Source organism: Myxocyprinus asiaticus, chromosome 36, assembly GCF_019703515.2.
Source record: "Myxocyprinus asiaticus isolate MX2 ecotype Aquarium Trade chromosome 36, UBuf_Myxa_2, whole genome shotgun sequence".
NCBI lineage: Eukaryota > Metazoa > Chordata > Actinopteri > Cypriniformes > Catostomidae > Myxocyprinus > Myxocyprinus asiaticus.
In genome coordinates this window covers 3,287,623-3,305,885 of record NC_059379.1, presented here as the reverse complement: position 1 = coordinate 3,305,885, position 18,263 = coordinate 3,287,623, and the positions used below count along the sequence as shown (strand labels likewise).

General features: G+C 38.3%; 1 protein-coding gene across 1 annotated transcript; it reads left to right on the top strand.

The window, feature by feature from the left end:
• The first annotated feature begins 13 nt into the window (after nt 1-13).
• Nucleotides 14-17,290, top strand: mrpl38 (mitochondrial ribosomal protein L38). Its single transcript, XM_051674910.1, has 9 exons — nt 14-144; nt 720-905; nt 2,898-3,029; nt 3,307-3,509; nt 3,597-3,669; nt 5,360-5,405; nt 16,023-16,181; nt 16,343-16,479; nt 17,079-17,290. Exons 1-9 carry the CDS (start codon nt 48-50, stop codon nt 17,213-17,215), a joined length of 1,170 nt encoding a protein of 389 aa, XP_051530870.1. The 5' UTR covers nt 14-47; the 3' UTR covers nt 17,216-17,290.
• Nucleotides 17,291-18,263: the final 973 nt, after the last annotated feature.

The window sequence follows — 18,263 nt, the reverse complement described above, 5'->3', positions numbered from 1 at the left end:
CGTGGTGACGTCACACGCGTTCTGTAAGTTGACGTCACCGCGTCTGTATGTTCAACATGGCGCTGCGCAGTGCGGCGTGTGTTCTGCTGCGATCAGCGGTGGATCTCGGGCTGAAGAATAATGCGAGAGCGCTGCGGTCCTCAGGTGAGGGACGCGGAGATTATTTGTATCGGCTCGCGTAAATGTGCCGTGATGTGTAGAAGTGCTGCTGTATGTGTGAATGTGTGTGTGTGTGCGCGCGCGCGAGCGAATGACCTTTCCTTGTTGATCTTGTGCACTTTAGATTTCTGTCTGTCTGTCTGTCTGTCTGTCTGTCTGTCTGTCTGTCTGTCTGTCTATCTATCTATCTATCTATCTGTCTGTCTGTCTATCTATCATCTATCTGTCTATCAATTTGTCTCTGTCTCTTTCTTTCTCTCTCTCTCTCTCTCTCTCTCTATCTATCTATCTGTTTGTCTGTCAATCTCTCTATTTGTTTGTCTGTCTTTCTGTCCTTTGTCTGTCTGTTGTCCTATCCTCTGTGTGTCTGTCCTCAGTCTATCTGTCTGTTTGTGTGTGTCTATCTTTCTGTCTATCTTTCTGTCTGTCTACCTCTCTATTGCATTACATACAGTATAAGTACTTTAAGCTACCATTTGTATGAAAAGTGCTCTGAATGAAGTGTATTATAATAATAGTAATAATTATTATTATTAAACTGACCCCCTGTCTGTCTGCAGCTGTTCTGGGTCACTGGTCCCCTCCTCTGGGTCCGATGCCCAATGAAGACATTGACTGGACGCAGCTGGACTCGCTAGAGAAATATCGTAGTTACACTCGCTATGTGAGAGCGGCGGAGGAGGCTGACAGGAAAGAGGTGTGGTGGAAGACCTACAGGAAGTACAGAGAAGAGGAGAAACAGGATGGTAAATCATCACTGACTGAGCCATTGATCCATGAACCAGTACAACAACAGAAACATAATCTGTTGTGCCAGCACAGTGGTATTGCATTGGATTGCCTTCCCTCCTTGCACTGGGCCTGCTCATCACTTTGATGGAATTAAAAGGATGGTTCACCCAAAAATGAAAATTCTCTCCTCATTTACTCACCCTCATGCCATCCCAGAAGTGTATGACTTTTTTTCTTAGAAATTTGTTAGAAGAGTATTTCCGCTCTGTAGGTAATCCATACTACTCCAATGGTTAAATCTATATCTTCAGAAGCTATATGATAGGTGTGGGTGAGAAACAGAACATTAATTACACTGGGGGCCAAAAGCTTGGAATAATGTACAGATTTTGCTCTTATGGAAAGACATTGGTACTTTTATTCACCAAAGTGGCATTCAACTGATCACAATGTATAGTCAGGACATTAATAATGCGATAAATTACTATTACAATTTGAATTTAATGTTTCAGAACTTCTTAAACTACTTCAAAGAGTTCTCCATGTGCAGCAATGACAGCTTTGCAGATCCTTGTTATTCTAGCTGTCAGTTTGTCCAGATACTCAGGTGACATTTCACCCCACACTTCCTGTAGCACTTGCCATAGATGTGTCTGTCTTGTCGGACACTTCTCACGCACCTTACAGTCTAGCTGATCCCACAAAAGCTCAATGGGGTTAAGATCCATAACACTCTTTTCCAGTTATCTGTTGTCCAATGTCTGTGTTTCTTTGCCTACTCTAACCTTTTCTTTTTGTTTTTCTGTTTCAAAAGTGGCTTTTTCTTATCAATACTTCCCATAAGGCCTGCACCCCTGAGTCTTCTCTTTACTGTTGTACATGAAACTGGTGTTGAGCGGGTAGAATTCAATGAAGCTGTCAGCTGAGGACATGTGAGGCGTCTATTTCTCAAACTAGAGACTCTGATGTACTTATCCTCTTGTTTAGTTGTACATCTGGTCTTCCACATCTCTTTCTGTCCTTGTTAGAGCCAGTTGTTCTTTGTCTTTGAAGACTGTAGTGAACAGTTTTTTAGCAGTTTCAAGCATTGTATAGCCTTCATTCCTCAAAACAATGATTGACTGATGAGTTTCTAGAGAAAGCTGTTTCTTTTATTTTGCCATTTTTGATCTAATATTGACCTTAAGACATGCCAGTCTATTGCATACTGTGGCAACTCAAAAACAAACACAAAGACAATGTTAAGCTTCATTTAATGAACCAAATAGCTTTCAACTGTGTTTGATATAATGGCAAGTGATTTTCTAGTATCAAATGATCAATTTAGCATGATTACTCAAGGATAAGGTGTTGGAGTGATGACTGCTGTCTAGATTTGATCAAAAATGACTTTTTTCAAATAGTGATGGTGCTGTTTTTCACATCAGTAATGTCCTGACTATACTTTGTGATCAGCTGAATGCCACTTTGGTGAATTAAAGTACCAATTTCCTTCCGAAACAGCAAAATCTGTACATTATTCCAAACTTTTGGCCGCCTGTGTAAGTCCTTTTTTTATTATAAATTATCCTCCCTGTCCAGTAGGTGGCGACATGCACAAAGAATGCAAATTGCCAAAAAACAAAACAAAAGAACTCTTAGGAGGGCTGTTTGAAAGTGGAGATTTATGGTAAAAAAGGACTTAAGTATTGATCTGTTTCTCATCCACACCTATGATATCGCTTCAGAAGACATGGATTTAACCACTGGAGTTGTATGGATTACTTTTATACTGCTTTTATGAGCTTTTTGGAGCTTTAAAATTTTGGTCACCATTCACTTGCATTGTATGGACCGACAGAGCTGAAATATTCTTCTAAAAATCTTAATTTGTGTTCAGCTGAAGAAAGAAAGTCATACACATCTGGGATGGCATGAGGGTGAGTAAATGATGAGAGAATTTTCATTTTTGGGTGAACTATCCCTTTAAGAAACGTCTCATGGGATTTTGATGTTTTTGTGTGCAGCTGTTAAGCCGGTCAACATCGGGCTCCCTTACCAGCAGCCCTCCAGGAAGACGGAAGTGAGGGAGAGGAGGAAAGTGATGAAGGAGAACAAGAAGAACCCTGAGCTGGAGAGAAATGCTCGACTGTGCAACTGTGAGTGATGCGCAGCTGAAGTTTAAGTAATAGTTCACCCAAAAATTACAATTTACTCTGTATAACTCACCGTCTTCCATGAGGAGATGTTTTGAACAATGTAGTTGGTTGATTTTTTTTCCATGTAATTATAATGAATGGAGCTTTCAAGCTTGCAAAAGTATCATTAAAATAGTCCATTTGACTTGTGCATTATATTCTAAGTCTTAGAAGTCATACCATAGCTTTGTGTGAGCAACACACTGAAATTTAAGTCGTGATTTTATTTTGTCTCCAGTTTGCATTCCCCTGGACAGAGTTAAGGCGGAATGGGAGAAGACAAACGGGCCGCACCACATCCACAGACTGGCAGAACACTATGGAATCTATAAGGACCTCTTTCCCATGGCGTATTTTGTGCCGCGTGTCATGCTGCGAGTGACGTACGGAGATGACAGCAGTGCAACGGTGCATTATGGGAATCACTTAACGCCAAGTCAGGTGAGGCGAGCTGAGTGGTACTCAAACTAACTCTGTTTTGAAATAAAGTAAACAGACTTTGATTTCCACTCTGTGTAAAATCTTTAGGCTGCACAAGCACCTCAGATAAGTTTTGATGCAGAAGAGAATTCTCTTTGGACGCTGTTGCTAACCAGCCCAGGTATAGACTTGCTTACATTAAGTCTATTCTATTCCATTCTATTGTTTTTTTAATAGGCTGTGCTCATATATGGAGCCAGTTTTATTTAGTTAAAGCATCCAAGAGTTGGTTTCTAAGATGAGCGATTATAAAACTGTAAATAATGTTTTTTTTTTGTTTTTTTTGCGTCATTTGGTTTTCAAATATGCTACTGTGGCTTAAAGGAATATTCCGGGTTCAGTATAAATTAAGCTCAACCGACAGCTTTTGTGGCATAATGTTGATTACCACAAAAATTAATTTGAATCACCCCTTGTTTATTAAAAAAAAAATGGTTTTATAGTAAAGCACTTACAATGAAGTCAATGGGGCCAGATCATAAATATTCAAATGCAAACTGTTTCAAAAGTATAGCCACAAGATGTAAACATCATACGTGTTAACATGATTTTACTGTGATAAAGTCACTTGCTAACCTTTTCCGTGTAAAGTTATATTCAATTTTACAACTTCACTGTCATGACTACTTAAGCCAGTAAACCTTGTAATCTGGTAAACACCATAACTCTTGTAAATCCCTGATTTTATCACACTAAAATCATGTTAACATGTATATTGTTTGCATCTTGTGGCTATACTTTTGAAACGGTGTGTATTTTATTGTTAATGGACTGGCCCCATTCACTTCCGTTTTAAGTGCCTCACTGTAAACATGATTAGGATTCTTCCGGTATTATTATTATTATTATTATTCCTGTAGCTCTAAATTGCCCAATAACTCAAGATCTCCTTGGTAAAAAGTTTTGAAATTTGGCACATTGATACTACAGGCCACGAGTATCTACCACACCAAAAATGGCCCACGTGAGCCTATAGGTGGCGCTACAGGCCACGCCGAAATTTGTCCATTTTCAAAGTGATGCCATTTCCACCCCATAAGTCCAACATTTCTGAAACCTGGTATATATTCCTCATTTCTCATGAGGAACAAAAAAGCCTCTAGAACCCATAAAGTCTGCCATGATGGATTTTCCTGTACAATGCAAATTTGTCCAAAACTACAAAAATCTACTCCTCCTGAACCATAGCTCAAATTGAATTGAAACTGGGTATGTATGTGTAGGACACATGTCTTAGCAAAAATGAATACAATATAAATTGGCTGAAAGGTGCGCATTTATGTAAATGTCCACATTGTCTCAATATCCGTATGTCCAAAAAATCTTATGCCATTTTGACTAATGTGTTTTCCAACCTAACAGGCTTCAAGATGACATCACTGAAGTACTGTGCAAAATTTCACCTTGATATGTCAAAAGATGACAGAATTACAGTTTACTATTATTTATCGCTAACGCTAAAATAATGCTTTACAAATCCACTAGTCATAAAACTGATTCTTTGATTCAATCATCAGTTCATATGAAGACTCTTGCAATGTTTAATAACAAATTAATGAAATGTTGTGTACATGTGTGAAGTACATATCTCTACCATGTAAATGTTTACATAATAATTATAAAACAAAATACATAAAAAAATATTTTTTTGTGGTCATCAACATTACATCATAAATAATGACAAATGAGCTTAACTTGTATTGAACCTGGAATATTCCTTTAATGGCAATTAGTCAAATGCATTATGATGTTCCTCCTCAAGAGGGCGACACAATACCTGACAGCAATTAAGTGATATTGGATATTTGCAGATGAACATCTCCTGGATGGTGAGCAGGAGTATCTGCACTGGCTGGTGTGAGTATTTCTGCTTATCGTGTATGATGCGAACCATATGAAAGCTTATTTCAGCAATGCTAAAATCCCAACACCTAGAGCTGAACTCATCGTGATCTTAATTATGCAACACTAATTAGATCCAGTCCTCTATTTTGATTGGAAAAGTGGCATTTCAGTTGCACTGGGACGCTTCACTGTTTGTATCACTCCAGTTGTCTGAGGCCACATCCACACTAATCCGTTTTCGTTTTCCAAAGTATGCAGCAATGGAGAGCGTTTTCTAAATGATCCATTTCTGGTGGAGGAAAATGACATTCTAGTGTGGATGAGAGACATAAACATGAAACTGATGCGTTTTTACTACATAGATTTCCAATGGTTGACCCTGCTTTGGCTGGATTTGTATGAAGCTAGAACAATGAATAAGTATTTCTTGAACCTGTAATTTTACAACCTGAATATTTACAGCTAATTCCACCTCTAAAATAAATAATTAAGAAAACCTGCTGTTTAAAAATACAAATTTATAAACATGCAACAAAAAACGTATTTTTTTTTTTACTGTCCAGAATTCAAATGAACAAACTTCAGATTTAAATACATTAGTCATTGTTTTAGCTCCATACATTTGCAACCATTTTTGCGAGCGTAGCAAAAATTAACAAAATATCTGCCCATAATGTGTCTGAAATGTCAGTTTCTCAATATTAACTTATTTCTTTTATACAACAGTTCATGCGGTCTCATACAGCACTTGTAACTGTGATATTGCCTCATTATTTTCTTGAAGTACCCCGAGATTAAAATCTTAACCTGTCAGTAACTATAATGAATCTCACAATATCTGTGCATGTTCATTGGAGAAATAATTATATAAAATTGCGCATTCTATTGAATTTTAATAAACACATTTAAAGCACATATGTGACCTGCACTTTGATGGAGAGCCCACTTTGGGCTCTTTTACAGTTTTTATTGATCGCTTTGGTACTATTATCGCAAGTATCTGGTAAAACCTCACAACTCTTAACTTCAAACTCATCACACTTGGAACACAGACAGTCTTTCATTCAAAACTTGCCATTGTGCATTCATTTGGATTGTAAACATCTCTCACCACACAACCATTGATTCAAAATTTTCTTGTGAAAAGTCATGAAAACATATGGTTTAATCACCAAAACACAACATAATGATATCTTTTCAGTTTAGTCGTTTTAACTACCAGTGAATCCAATAACAAACAATGCAAGATACATGTTTCAAATCGCCCTTAGAGGTGCTGAAAGTAATATGCTACAGTACTGTAAAAGACAGATTACACAGTTTTCACATTAGGCAATACACTTACATTACCCAACATTTACAGAATGTATCATTTCCATAATATCTGTCCTACGTGCAATCAAGTTGTGATCAATAAAGACATCCTCTACAATCATTTGGGCAAATTGTGATTTTCAGATATAATTGTAACAAAGGTATACTGTATAATCAAATGTACACAGTTAAAACAAATGAACTAAATGAAAACAAAACATAACATTTAGCGCACATTACATTAATTTGGATCAAGCCTGTCTTGAGCAGTTGGCCATAGATTGTCATCCACATCTCAATGAATGTCATCATTATTCATGCAACTTGGGAAAAACGTTTTGGTATGGCGAATCCATGCTTGACATTGGCCTACACTGAGGTCATCACATGCCTCATCAATGGCCTGAAGGAGGTTGGCGAAGGGGTTGGCAATCATATACCTTCCACCTCCATGCTGAAAAAAATTCCTCAGTAGGGTTGAGGAAAGGAGAGTATGGGGCAGGTAGGGTCATGAATCGGGGATAGGCCTGAAACCATGCTTGAACCACCTCTGCATGGTGGAACCTGACATTGTCCCACACAGTTACGTAGGTGACCCCTTCACCTTGACATGCCGGCTCAATTTAATTGAGAAACTCAATGAGATCTGCAGCGTTGTAGGAGCCAAGTAATGGCCTACGTCCCATCTTCAGAGATAGCTGCGCACATGGAGATGTTTCCTCCACGTTGTCCAGGCACTTGGACAGTGGCCCGTTGGCCGATGAGGTTCCGTCCACGGCGACGAGTTTTGGCCAGGTTAAAGCCCAATTCATCAACAAAAATGTACTTGTGATGGTTCACATCAGCATCAAGCACCATCACCCTCTAAAAAATATATTTCGGTTAGTTCTTTTTACAGTGTAGTTCCAGTATACATATGAAGTAGGCGATGCATCAAATAGTAACAGTAATACAGTATATAGTGCTGTACCTGAACATACTCAGCCCTCAGTTGTTTCAACCGGTCATTGTTTCTCTCAAAAGGCACCAGGTAAATGTGTTTCATTGATACCTGGTGCCTCTTCAAAAGGCGAGCTACTGTTGGTAGGCTGATGGATGCCACATTAGCAAAGGCGTAATTGTTCTCCTCAATTGCCTGCTTTATTTCATACAGCCGTATATCTTTCCTGGCCCTCACCATTTCCACCACTGCCCACTCCTGCTGGTTGGTCAGCACACGGCCACGGCCAACATTATGGGGTTTTCTGTCAGTTCTAAGCATAGAACAGAGTATACTGTCAATAGATCATACTGTAAGAATACTGTTACGTGTTTTATGAATTTACATGCATTACAATTTACTGTAAATGTAATGGTAAAGCATAGTATATATCCTCCAGACTTACCGGTTTTCTTGGCGAAATGTTCGGATGATAGAATTGACGGTTGATCTTTTTAGATTTGGATCAACTAATCTGGCAGCCTCTGCCATAGTAAGGCCTCGGTTCACCACATGATCAACGATGATGGCCCAGACTTCATTAGAGACAAATGTTCTGCCTCCCTCTGATGACCAACCCTTCGACGGGCCCCATGCCCACCTCTCTGACGGTGCCCATGCCCACCTCTCTGACCTCTCTGTTGGTGCCCATGCCCACCTCTCTGTTGGTGCCCATGCCCACCTCTCTGTCCTCTCTGTTGGTGCCCGTGCCCACCTCTCTGACCTCTCTGTTGGTGCCCGTGCCCACCTCTCTGACCTCTCTGTTGGTGCCCGTGCCCACCTCTCTGTCCTCTCTGTTGGTGCCCATGCCCACCTCTCTGTCCTCTCTGTTGGTGCCCGTGCCCACCTCTCTGACCTCTCTGTTGGTGCCCATGCCCACCTCTCTGATGGATCCCTTGTCCACAAGCTCTTCCTATTCCTTGCTGTCTATCCTGCTCAATGTTGAAAGAAATTGCCAGTGTTTGCACCCCCCCTTTTACTGTATATGGTGACCAATTGTGGTTACCACTATGTGAAATCAATTAGCAATAACGAGTATTCATTATGTGTGGTTACATGTAATTTAGATGTTTATACAAACACATTTTATTTGCGTAGTTCTCAAAATCCATATACTGTATATAGCTGACAAACCAATTTTAAATTTATAGGTTTACCAAACGGTTCAGTGATTAACCATTAAGAGCAGTTGGATTAAGTGTTGGTCAAATGCATTTACGCAAATCAGAAGAGAAGCATATCAAAAGTATTGTGAGCATTGCATTGTGAAAGACAGTTACTTCATATGAAAGGTATTTCTTTGATAACACACTGATTAGGTGTGGTGGAAAAGTTACTGGGTTATTTTGTGTGTTGTACTTAGTCAATTGAACAAAAAACAGCCTTTTTGATGATCTGCTTTGAGTTTTCTACTAAGAGTTGTGAGGTTTTACCACATACTTGCGATAATGGTACCAAGCTGATCAACAAAAACTGTAAGAGTGGTAGGCTTCAAGCGCAGCACTACGCAATACGTCATACTCCCACTTCAGTGGGCGTAGCCATGATGTTGTGATATTTTCGTGCAATTATGCGCAAAGTCTAGGCGCAAGCAGCTTATGCACAACGTGCTTATGGGCAGGTCAAGTGCAAATTAATTTGGAGTTTTTTCTCCAGACTAGTGCCCGACCGATATATCGGTCGACCGATATTATCGGCCGATATTAGACTTTCACCAATGTATCGGTATCGGTGTATATGTTTACTGATATGCGCCGATATGAAAACTTTTTTCAGAGCATATAATGCATAAAACAATGCTTTAGAATTGGTGTCATTACGTAGTTTGTCCAACAGAGCGCGCTCCAACTCCACTGTTTACAGAGCTGAACTGACGGTGGTTCTGCAGACAGGGCGGAGTTCAGCGGTGTGTTCTCCGTAAATTGCTAACTAGTTTGCGAAATACATACTGGAAAGTTAATATACAATGACCCCATCATTTTATATAACTAATATAATGTTAACCCTGTCCCTGACAACCATGTCACTCATGTCTGTTTGCTGTTAGCCAGCTATACAACTACGCTAAGTTGTAACGTACGTATAGCTGGTGCAACCGGCACCTGATGTTTATTTAGCTTTTTATTTTATTTGAATTTATTCTTTATTTTAATGGTCAGCCATTGACTGACACTAAACATACAGTACTGATGTTTATTAAGCTATTTATTGTATTTTTATTTATTCTTTACTTGAGTCAGTGCAGTCAGTAATGTAGCAGATTGAAAGGTAAACATCAGAGCATCTATTTGCAGCTTAGCAGATAATGGTGTGGTGGTGGATTGTGTCTGTTGAGTGTTGATTTCACGCTATGTTGTTACCTAGTTGGTGAGACACAATGCTGGAAAGTAAATAAAGTCCATCTTTTGCTTTCTGTGGCAGTGAGCTTATAGCTTACTAGCTAACCACATAGCTACTTTCATACCTTGTCAGCATGTTAATGTATTCACCAAACTGTATTGTTCAGGATTCACAGTTTGGTACCCCCTTCAACCGAACAATTCGAGTCGTTGCATTTATAAAATGTAATATTTAAAAGTCTGGTTTTCCAGACATTAAAATAGGATACGTAATTAAAGTAGATTTAATACATAGTATATTTGCCCTGTGTAAATAATAATATATAGGAACTTTATCTAAAATAAATGAGGGGTGATAAATAAATACTAATACTGCTGGAAAAATAGACATTTATTCATTTTAATATATTATATTTTGAATGTGTTGATACTTGACACTGGGCGACGCACCGTTAGATCGGTTTCATACTGAAGAGCCGCTTAAAAGTACATTTTTTTTCTCTCTCTCGTAAATGTAAATGAGTGTAAATGCCAACACCATCATATATGTCGAAAGGACTGAAGCCTGTCAACCAAAACATGAGCTCATTGATGTCATTAAATATCAGTCTGCTTTTTTATTCCATCAGTTACTCCTGGTCGGAGTCTGCCGTAAATATTTAGTTTATGCATAGCGTTATGTCCTACATAAATGTAATGGTGCAATGCTCAAATATTTAGTAGTGCATACATTTTGACTTGGTACCCATTTATGCCACAACTAGGCTAAGTTGTAACGTACGTATAGCTGGTGCAACTGGCCCCTGATGTTTATTTAGCTATTTATTTTATTTGAATTTATTTATTTTAATGGTCCGCTGTTGACTGATACTAAACATACAATAAATAGCTTAATAAACATCAGTATTTTTATTTATTCTTTATTTTCTCAGTGTTCATTTCTAGAATTTGTTGACAGTGTATAATAATAATGTCAAATTTTCTTTGATAAAAATATTTAAGAAAGCAGCCTTCTGAGTACCTTTGCATATTCATATCGGTGCAAAATTGGTGCACAATCTACATAGAAAAGGTCTGTTTTCATTCCAGCTCAAGAATTAACTATATCGGCCATCATATCGGTAATCAGTGAATTTTCCCCCTCTAAAATCGGTATCGGCCTCAGAAATCCCATATCGGTCGGGCTCTACTCCAGACTGTGACAGTTTTACCCGTCGGTGTGACAATTTTATTATAGGTCGCACTGGTGCTACTTCAACCAACTCTCTCTTGCTCTCCGTTTATAAGCTGCTGTTTTCTGTAAAGCATTATCAGCCGGCAAAAACTTCAAAAGTGGAACGAAACAGCGTTATGTGCTACCTGTATTAATGAACAGAGTTGCGCGAGCGCAGAGCAGGTGCGTTTACTCGCTGACCGGTCTTGAGCTCTTAACTGCGATGTGCAGCGTACATCTTGGTTACTTTTTATTTTACAGTGTCCTTGTTACAGTGTAATTACACAAGTAAGTACTGAGTAATATTAATTAACAACATGTACTCACTATAGGTTTAGGGTTAGGGTTTCGATTACTATAGTCAATACATGTTAATATGTTCGGGCACTATGAGTGTCATTGAGCGGATATCTTCCGTGCCAGTGGACACACAGCAAGAAGCACTGAGAAGTATGGCACGAGTCGCAGAAACCATTTGAATTCGGCACAGGATTATCTGGTAAAATCTTCTATGAAAACCCTAAGTGAGTAAACTAGTTTAAAATCATATTAAACGGCCCGACACAGCATTGACAAATGAACAGGAGCAGACCAAAACTAAATTAGCAGACTTTTCACACATCAGCGCCCTTTAAAGACCATAAATTTACTATTGTAATACTAACTGTATTAACAGTAGTATATTAGACAAATATTTTCAGAATATAATATTATCATACTATAACTATAGCTTATTAATTTTATAATAGGCTACATTAGGGTGTGAGGGAATACCTTTCATTTTGTTGCAACTATAGCAGTTTCTAAAAGTATTTATCATTTAGTTAGACTTTTTTAGGGTAGTGTTTCATCACAAAAATGCCATAGTCTCTTCAGAAATCATGTCACACCTAACCATGGTAGTGAAGATGCATGCTTGGCTTCACCTCAGGTTACCATGGTTTTGTAACTAAAACACTGGTAACACTTTACAATAAAGTTCCATTAGTTATGCATTAAGTATCATGATCAAACAATTAACAATATATGTTTTATAGCATTTATTAATCTATGTTAATGTTAGTTAATAAAAATACAATTGTTCATTGTTAGTTCATGTTAACTTATGTTAACCAAAACACTTTTAAAACTATAAAAACTCTGGCAAATCTGCATAAGGGCAAATGCAATATAGAATAAAGGGCTTTAAAGGAATATTCCGGCTTCAATACAAGTATAGCTCAATCAACAGCATTTGTGGCATAATGTTGATTACCACAAAAATTGATTTCGACTCGTTCCTTCTTTTCTTAAAAACAAAAAGCAAAAATCTGTGTTACAGTGAGTCACTTACAATGGAAGTAAATGGGGCCAATTTTTGGAGGGTTTAAAAGCAAAAATTTGAAGCTTATAGTTTTATAAAAGCAATTACATTAATTCTTCTGTTAAAACTTGTTTATTATTTGAGCAATAAAGTTGTTTAAATCATTTTTACAGTCATTTTAGGATTTTAGGGTTTGACATTACATCGTCATGGTAACAAAGTTGTGAAATTGGCTATAACTTTACACAGATGCAGTTAGTAAGTGATTTTAACACACGTTATGTCATGTAATACTTTTGAAAAAGTATTTTAACGTTCAAAAATTAACCTACATTTCCAAATGTCAACAAAAAATCCTAAACTTAAATGACAATTAAAAATGACAGTAAAAATGACAATTTAGAGAACTTTTACAGCTCAAATAACAGATTCATTTTAACAAGAATTAATGTAAGTGCTTTTATAAAATTATAAGCGTCACATTTCTGCCTTTTAAACCCTCCAAAAATTGGCTCCGTTGACTTCCATTGTAAGTGACTCTCTGTAACCTCAACTTATGCTTTTTTTTATTTTTTTTTAAGAAATACATTTTTCTGGTAATCAACATTATACCACAAATGCTGTCGATTGAGCTTAAGTTGTATTGAACCCGGAATATTCTGGATATTTGGAACGCTCTCAGGAGACTATTTCCAGTCATACCAGTGCAGCTCCTATCTACTTGAATGGGGGAACACCAAAATCTCAAAAACTGTTTGCCAAGCTTACGTTTAAATGACATATTTCAAATCAGCAGTCAAATCTGACAACACTGGTATCATAAATTGTGCTTCTTTACCTCATATTATGCCACAAAGTGCAGTTTTCCCGGCTTGTATAGCTAATGCGCATATACATTCTCGAGTTGATTGACAGGCGATTGGCTCTTTGTCTGTAAGGCAGGACTTCCTTTCTACATCTGTTGACCGTTGGGCGCTAGAGCTTCTTGGTTGGCCGTTCTAACCTCTCCCATTCATTTTAATAGAAGTGGCCCGTCTCTGTTAAATACAGTGCATCCGGAAAGTATTCACAGCGCTTCACTTTTTCCACATTTTGTTATGTTACAGCCTTATTCCAAAATTGATAAAATTCATTATTTTCCTCAAAATTCTACAAACAATACCCCATAATGACAACATTTGTTTGAAATCTTTGCAAAATTTATTAAAAATAAAACCCCAAAAAAATCACATGTACATAAGTATTCACAGCCTTTGCTCAATACTTTGTTGAAGCACCTTTGGCACCAATTACAGCCTCAAGTCTTTTTGAGTATGATGCTACAAGCTTGGCACACCTATTTTTGGGCAGTTTCTCCCATTCTTCTTTGCTGGACCTCTCAAGCTCCATCAGGTTGGATGGGGATCGTCGGTGCACAGCCATTTTCAGATCTCTCCAGAGATGTTCAATCGGGTTCAAGTCTAGGCCACTCAAGGACATTCACAGAGTTGTCCCGGAGCCACTCCTTTGTTATCTTGGCTGTGTGCTTAGGGTCGTTGTCCTATTGGAAGATGAACCTTCGCCCCAGTCTGAGGTCCAGAGCGCTCTGGAGCAGGTTTTCATCAAGGATGTCTCTGTACATTGCTGCATTCATCTTTCCCTCGATCCTGACTAGTCTCCCAGTTCCTGCCGCTGAAAAACATCCCCACAGCATGATGCTGCCACCACCATGCTTCACTGTAGGGATGGTATTGGCCAGGTGATGAGCGGTGCCTGGTTTCCTCCAGACATGATGCTTGCCATTCAGGCCAAAGAGTTCAATCTTTGTTTCTCATGGTCTGAGAGTCCTTTAGGTGCCTTTTGGCAAACTCCAGGCGGGCTGTCATGTGCCTTTTACTGAGGAGTGGCTTCTGTCTGGCCACTCTACCATACAGGCCTGATTGGTGGAGTGCTGCAGAGATGGTTGTTCTTCTGGAAGTTTCTCCTCTCTCCACAGAGAAATGCTGGAGCTCTGTCAGAGTGACCATCGGGTTCTTGGTCACCTCCCTGACTAAGGCCCTTCTCCCCCGATCGCTCAGTTTGGCTAGGCGGCCAGCTCTAGGAAGAGTCCTGTGGTTCCAAACTTCTTCCATTTACAGATGATGGAGGCCACTGTGCTCATGGGGACCTTCAGTGCTGCAGAAATTTTTCTGTACCCTTCCCCAGATCTGTGCCTCGATACAATCCTGTCTCGGAGGTCTACAGACAATTCCTTGGACTTCATGGCTTGGTTTGTGCTCTGACATGCAACTGTGGGACCTTATATAGACAGGTGTGTGCCTTTCCAAATCATGTCCAATCAACTGAATTTACCACAGGTGGACTCCAATCAAGTTGTAGAAACATCTCAAGGATGATCAGTGGAAACAGGATGCACCTGAGCTCAATTTTAAGTGTCATGGCAAAGGCTGTGAATACTTCTGTACATGTGATTTTTTTGGTTTTTTATTTTTAATAAATTTGCAAAGATTTCAAACAAACTTCTTTCACGTTGTCATTATGGGGTATTGTTTGTAGAATTTTTAGGAAAATAATGAATTTAATCCATTTTGGAATAAGGCTGTAACATAACAAAATGTGGAAAAAGTGAAGCGCTGTGAATACTTTCCGGATGCACTGTAAATAGTCCCTGACTTGAATCAACATCAGCCTGATGAAAGGAGTCCAAATTCAGTCTCACTGTAAGAATAATTTAGCCCTTTCTAAATTAGGTGTTAACTTTTTATTTTTTATAGATGTTATATACCTTGTTGTTGTTAATACCAGTAAATTTACAGCTGCATACCAACTCAAAATCAATGCCTTACCATTGAATGAGCACTTCAGTGGGGCAAAATAGGCAATATTATTGGTAATAGCACTTATTTTTGTAATATAATAATAATATAAATTGTATTATTAGTTTCTAAATTTGTCATTTTATAGACGTGCTTCTCAGTCTTGGTGCAATGACCCGTTTCTCTGGAAAAAATAGCAAATTGCGCCTTGCGCCACTTCATTAACATACAATACACCCAAAGTGTGCGTGCATGCACCCACAGATAGTGCAAACACTCCCACCCATGCCCACTTGCGCTGGCACAAAAATTGGATATGACGTGGTGCACGGTTGATGCACCTAGCGCGGCCATGAAAATAGAACCCTTTAAGTTTAATGGACTAAAAAGAAAAAGGGAAAGTCTCAGCTTCCTAAAGATATAATTATAATGTTTCTAATTATTTGTTTTTCAGTGCATAAAACTCAATGTGTTTCTGGGTCAAATAGTCACAAAATGATGCAGCAGGTCACATATCTAAAGTTTTTATGCCATTATACACTTGTCAATTGATTTTTTTTGTTGCACATTTAATTTAGCATTTGTATTTCTACCTCAATCACATGGACTTGTGAACTCCTCTTTGGAAAAGCTTGACCGAGATAAGTTGGTGATGTCAGTTTCTATCTTTATGAAAATTAAAATAGTGGGAATATACCGGGAAATGCATTGATATCAGGAGAAGAGGTCTGTCATTACATCAGCCCCTTCCCAGCCAGAGGAACAGGCTTTCACAGATACATCTACATCCTGTTTAAACAAGACGCCCCTGTGGATTTCAGCAGTGACTGTCGGCCCTCCTCGTGGTGAGCTAAAGCTCTAGATTTTACTCTCTCTGCACGATTTTGCAAATACTAGTAAAATTCCTTTTGAAGTGGAACTGGGCGGGAGCCTAGAATATATCATTTTTAGAGAATCATTTTGAGTGTTTGTAGAAATTGGTATTTTCCCCCTGTGATATTCATAGCTACAGTTTGAAGCAGCGGACTTTCCAAACGATAGACTTCTACAGGAAACACCAGCATGTGATCACTCCAGCTGGTCTTGCGTTCTTTCAGAGCCAGTGGGATGAATCTGTCACTAACATCTTTCATGAGCTATTTAGTGAGTAACACACAAGTTTCTTTGCACACAAAAGAATTCTAGATAGGCCAACTCTTGTTTTTCCTGTATTGAAAGGCACATTTTCTAGAAAATCAAAATAGTTACCCGCAGATTTCATTTATTCAATGTTTCTCAATCCTTACTCAAATTATGCAGTGTTGTTAGGAAACATCCTGGGGTACTAACACACTTGCTTAAACTCATCAGCTTGTTCGTAGAGGCTCCATGAGTTTAATGGGATGGATAAAATTAGGCAGACATTCAAAATGTGCAGGATCCCACATAACAGTTCATAACGTATTCCTTATGCTCTCTAAAGCTGCGATCTCTTGAGTGAAGTCCAATGTGCCATTCTCGAAACCATTTGAAAAATGATCAACTTTTATACAGGCTTAGACTAGTTTTGTGATCCAGACATCTGCCCTTCAAACATGTGTTTAGAACAAGCTGTTGTGACCTGCATTTACACTCTGTCGGATCAAAGAAATTTCACCTCTAAGTCGTGTCATGAGAACTGGCATGTAAACTCACAGACTCACTGGAAATGAAAACAACCACTGCTTATACTTGTTGATTGTATCATTTAATAAATTCCACAGATATGAGAGAGCCGGTGTTTGAGTACGATAGGCCACCAGTGTATCACCCGCCTCAGAAGAAATACCCGCATGGACAGCCGCTCCGATACCTGGACCGTTACAGAGATGGAACAGCGCACACCTATGGAATTTATTAAACACCCATATATCATGTTCATTCTACTATTAAAATTACAGGTTTTTGCTTCTAATAAACTATGTGTGTTATGGAACATGTTGCATGTGTACTGAATGAGAGTGAAGTTGTGCCTGTTGTAGTGTTTGAGAAAGTGGAGTGATTTCTGTTGCAAGGTATTACAAACAAAAACTAATTTTGGTGGCAAAGTAGCTATAAAAATTAATTTCAGTGGCAAAGTAGCAAAAAAAATTTATTGGTTGGCAAAGTGGCAAACAAACTTACTTCTTTGGCAATGTACTGTAGCAAATGAACTCATTTCATAAACAAATTTCAGTGTCAAGCAGCAAACAAACTAATTTTGGTGGCAAATAGCAAACAAACTGATTTTAGTGGCAATGTAGCAAAACAAAAAAGCAAACAAAAACTCTTCAGTGGGAAAGTAGCAAATAAAAACTGATTTTGGCAAACAAAAACTAATTGAATTGCTAATGTAGCAAAGAATTCTGATTTCAGTAGACAAGTAGCAAACAAACTAATTTTAATGTCAAGCAGCAAACAAACTAATTTCAGTTTCAAAGTAGCAAACACTTATTTCAGTGGAAATGTAGCAAACAAAAATTAAGTTGGTAGTGAAGTAGAACCAAATTAATTTCAGTAACAAAGCAGCAAACAAAAAATGATTTCAGTGGCAAAGTAGCAAACAAAAACTAACTTCAGTGGCAAAACCAAATTAATTTCAGTAGCAAAAACAATCAATTTGGTGGCAAAGTAGCAAAAAATACATATTTTGGTGGCAGAGTAGCAAACAAAAACTAAAAGAAGCAAAACTAATTTCAGTGGCAAAATGACAAACAAAAACTAATTTCAGTGGCAAAGTGCATGGCAAACAATGACCAGCTTCATTGGCAATGTACAAACAAACTAATTTCAGTGGCAAAATGACAAACAAAAACTCATTTCAGTTGGCAAAGTGGCAAACAAAAACTCATATTGGTGGCAAAGTACCAAACAAACAAATTGCAATGGACGGGTAGCAAACAAAAACTAGTTTAAATGGCAAAGTAGAA

What these genes read in the sequence shown, in the direction of transcription:
- mrpl38 (XM_051674910.1), top strand. Translation starts at nt 48, where the DNA reads ATGTTCAACATGGCGCTGCGCAGTGCGGCGTGTGTTCTGCTGCGATCA. An exon ending in GCTGTTGCTAACCAGCCCAG is followed by an intron (nt 3,670 to 5,359) that starts GTATAGACTTGC and finishes GGATATTTGCAG; the next exon opens with ATGAACATCTCCTGGATGGT. An exon ending in GAGTATCTGCACTGGCTGGT is followed by an intron (nt 5,406 to 16,022) that starts GTGAGTATTTCT and finishes AAATTAAAATAG; the next exon opens with TGGGAATATACCGGGAAATG.